Consider the following 4,358-nt stretch of genomic DNA (forward strand, 5'->3'; position numbering starts at 1 on the left):
ACCACTCACTTCGAGTAGTGGACATAATAAAAGAAACAATTGGAACACAGAGGAACAACACTATCTATTCGTAAGCATCTGACGAAGGAGCCGAATGACTCACCTCCAGTAATGCGGGTCACAGCGGCACGATAGTGCCTCTTATCCACATAGAACATGCCTCTCTTACCACAGACAACTAAGCTAACACACACGAGTGCGCCACCAGTTAACACAGGCCCGTCCCCTAGATAGCTTAACACCGGTCCCTCTCCAAGCCAACGAGTCATGGAAGCACAACCGTGACTCAAGTTAACGAAAGAAGATCCATCCTCCGGGATAGACGACTAAACTGGAAAAATACCTCACAAGTTTCATCGACGAGCCTCTCTGAGAAAAGAAGTGAGAGCAAACATTTCGAAAGAAAAGGCACGACTGTGCCTTTGAATAACATCGTAGATGTGCCTCTCCGAGCGAACATGTCAGAGGAAGCATTTGCGAATGACAGTCACAAGTCTGACTAAACATAACATAGGACGTGCCTCCACTAACTAGACAGACGTGAGTTCACCAGCATACTAACTAGAAATATTACAGAACATACAACCATGACAGTGACTCATACTAACATAACGCAGTGCCTCCATGAATTTAGTACCAAAGGAAGGATAACGTCTCTATGAAACATATGACAATGCATCCAATACCTTCACGGCCATGCCTTTCCCAATAAAAGTACCACCACAATAATTGGAACACAGAAACGCAACCATCGCTAACACAATACTCCCACAACAACTCTCACACTGGATTACCGTCCCTAAAACAGACAACATATATTGGAATAGACATCAAAGTGAGAAAATCTGAAGAATCTTAAACACATTCAAGCTTTGCATAAAAAGAATTCAAACACACAACCACAACTGTATATTCGATATAAAAACAACCATGCCAAACACAGTACAAACACAAAGTGAAAGTAAGGCCCCTGCCTATCCATCCGATTCAAAATAAAACCACCACATTTACAAATTCATCAGTCGATATAATATTACCCCATACAATAACTATCAAATAACCAATTCATCACACAATCCATCTTGGCAGCACTTCCACCTACACTCCTCCTCAGAAACGTCCTCACCATCTAAGATCAGGAAGACACCGGCGATGCAGGATGTCCCTCATCGACAGAAACCGGCGGTATAGCTCATAGCTCACATACCGTTCCTGAAGGAAAAGCAAATGAAAACATAAATATACAAAAAAACATATTGTTCTTGCAACAAAGGCAGAAACTAATGAAAATGAAATCTTCACTTACGGTAGCTCCATATTTCAGGTGGTCAAAGTTAAGCAGCTTCCAATCCCAGTAGTGACGAAGAAGTTCTGGAAAAGAGGATTCCAGCTTCGAGTAAGATTCATCAATGATGGCTCCTGCTAATTCCTCCATGGAGTCCCTTTCTTTGCCGCCTTTGATCATGAACTTCTCTTGGATGTCGATGTGGTACTCTTCTGGAATTCTGATGAAATCTTGAAGAAGAGCATCTCTAACATTCCTGACGCCCACACTAGAGAAAGTTATACCTCTATTCTCAAGGAAATCCTTCAAGGTAGGGCACTCCATCCTAGCCTTGCAGAAGTGATAGACCAAAACATGATTCCACATAGCCAGTTGCATGACGGCAACTTTTCTACGACCATAACAATCCTTTCGTGTGTACTCCATGCCAAGACCAACAAACTTGTACTTCTCCTCCCGAAACCATTCCTCGTACAGGGCAATTGTCTCCTCAATCTTGCCAGGCTCGTTCATGTACCACACATCAAGCTTGGTGTTACCATCAGCAACTATCCGCTGGTACTCGGTGGTGTTCAAAAAGTCGTCCATGGCAGAGAGCAGCAAGGTGCCAATGGAGATTCCTAAGACCCTACGACGAGGTTGGGGAGTGGTGAGGACGGTGGGAACTGCCTGATGTTCTGTGGCTACAATACGACATGGAGACCTCAGAAACACGACCAGTATTTAACCTTGGCGAGGGACGTTTGAGTTACCATGTGCATTAACGTGTGAACTAGGAATAGCGAATAGACGGTTGTGCTTCTGCAGCTTGTGGAACCATGCACTTCCTAAAGTCACGACTGTGCAAAAATATTTGATGTCGTGGAGAAATCGAGGAGCCTCTAACTTTATTTTACGGTAACTGACACACTGAATAGTCACATCGAATAGCCGCCGCATCGGTCATCAATTCCTCCTTTGAACAAAGACCACCGATGGAAGAATCCAATGAAGCAAACGACTAGCCTGCCGTACACCTTAGATCTGAAGGCCAAAACTCATCTGTGCCTCATCTAGCTAGATTCACACCACCTGTCCCTCGATAGTCAAGGCGGGTTTCACATGAGGCACGGCTAAGCACACACATGACGCACATACATGTCTATTCCACAGGCACGGGCGTAGGAATTTTCGAGACCTTGCTCGGTATCACCAAAGGAACGTAGAGTCATAGGCAGCGAGTCACCTGAAACATGTGAATGCAGGCAACGGAGGCACGGAAACATAGCCTCTACAGACACGTGGTTCTGGCTTCGCGAGGCACGGATACGGCCTTGCAATTGACATTTTCGAGCCACGGCTACAAACCCTCTAGGTGCACAAAAGTGTGGTGGCAGAGGTATCGATGAGAATACTCAGATGCAGAAGCACTGTTGAGAAGTCTCTAGAGGCACAGACGTGTGACACCTTAGGCCCAGGGAGAGTCATGACGTGTCTCATGTGAGACAAATGGATACAAGCAGTGAAGCCACGGGAGAAGTCAGAGAGCAACAGTTATACAGTATCCTGAGGCATGGGCGTGTAGCACCGCAAGCACAACGAGTCACAGGCAACATGACGCCCGAGACACGTGAACGCAGCCAGAGGGGGCATGGAACTGAAGCCTATACAGACATGGAATTGTGGCTTCTCGATGCACAAGTACGATTTTGGAATTGGCATTCTCAAGGCACGGGTACAAATCCTATAGATGCAAAAAAGAGAGGTGGCAGAGGGATCGGTGAGAACACTCTGTTCGAGAGGCATGGTTGTGAACTCTCAAGAGGGACAGTTGTGTGACACCGCAGGCACATGGAATCATGGCGTGTATCACGTGAGATACATCAATGCAAGCAGCGAATCAACAGGAGAAGTCATAGAGCCACAGTTTTAAAGTCTCATGAGGCACGAGCGTGTAGAACCACATGCACGACGAGTCACAACCACCACATCCCCTCACGGACAGGCATCTGGCACCACAGGCACGTAGAGTCACAGCCAGCGTGTTCCCTGAGACATGCCAATGTAGGTACATGAGACACAGAACTGAAGTGTATACAGGCACGGAAATGCGGCTTCTCGGCGCATAGGTATGGCTTTGGAATTGATGTTCTCGAGGCACGGGTACAAACAACCTGGATGCACAAAAGAGTGGTGGCAGAGGCACGGTTGTGTAGTCTCAAGAGAAACTGTCGTGTGACACCACCACATAGAGACATAGGGTGTGTCACGTGAGGTACATGAATAGAGGAAAAGAAGCCACGGGAGTGAAGCCTCCGTAGACATGGATGCCGAGCTTCTCGAGGCACGGTCCCAAAGAACACAAAGACATGAAACTGAAAATGTTGCCTCGTACATTAGCAGACATGCCTCTCTTATGCGAATGTGTAAAACACAACAATACAAACACAAACAAACTGCGCCGAATATAAGCCAAACACAAAACACGCTTCTCCCAAACAATACATATGCGCCACTTCAACGGGTTCTATAAAATGTACATAAACTCGCGCAAACGTCAATAATGAACTTGTAACACAAAAAACATAAAAAAAAATTACATTCCCATAACATGAGACAAGCCAAACATGATACTATGAAAATAAAAAAACCAAAATCCCAAAGAAAACGAAACTCCACAGGACTGAACTAACAGTACTCATTAATTATACAAAAAAAAGAAATGAAAGTCTTCCAGGAGTCCATTTTGCTCACAAACGTCGACACAAATGTCCACGGTGACCATTCTACTCAGTTGGAGTTCTCCTCAGAAACATCTGCGGCGTCCGCGGTCGGGAAGACAACAAGGATGCATCATGTCCTTCATCGACATAACTGGGCGGTAGAGCTCGTAGATGACATACCCATCCTAAGACAAAAAAGCAGATGAGAATGAATATATAGGTAAAGGGGAAAAAGTAATATTGTTACAATACAACAAAAATATAAAGAAAGAAAAAAACGAAATTTTCACTTACAATTGCCGCATATTTCAGGTGGTCAAGGGAAAGCGGCTTCCATTCCCAGTAGTCATGCTGACCTTTTGGAAAACACG

At 45.2% G+C, this 4,358-nt stretch overlaps 1 protein-coding gene across 1 annotated transcript; it reads right to left on the reverse strand.

The window, feature by feature from the left end:
- Nucleotides 1-1,122: 1,122 nt before the first annotated feature.
- On the reverse strand, nt 1,123-1,873 carry LOC147959975 (uncharacterized). The gene is made up of 2 exons (XM_087533072.1): nt 1,307-1,873; nt 1,123-1,212 (listed from the first exon to the last, which is right to left on the reverse strand). Exons 1-2 carry the CDS (start codon nt 1,871-1,873, stop codon nt 1,123-1,125), a joined length of 657 nt encoding a protein of 218 aa, XP_087389198.1.
- Nucleotides 1,874-4,358: the final 2,485 nt, after the last annotated feature.

The sequence above is a fragment of the Triticum urartu genome, chromosome 7A (assembly GCF_056163025.1).
Source record: "Triticum urartu cultivar PI428250 chromosome 7A, HENAU_Tu73, whole genome shotgun sequence".
NCBI lineage: Eukaryota > Viridiplantae > Streptophyta > Magnoliopsida > Poales > Poaceae > Triticum > Triticum urartu.

Coding starts and splice junctions, on each gene's coding strand:
- LOC147959975 (XM_087533072.1), bottom strand. CDS start 1,873: ATGGACGACTTTTTGAACACCACCGAGTACCAGCGGATAGTTGCTGAT. Junction 1,213..1,306: donor ACCTGAAATATGGAGCTACC/GTAAGTGAAGAT, acceptor CTTTTCCTTCAG/GAACGGTATGTGAGCTATGA.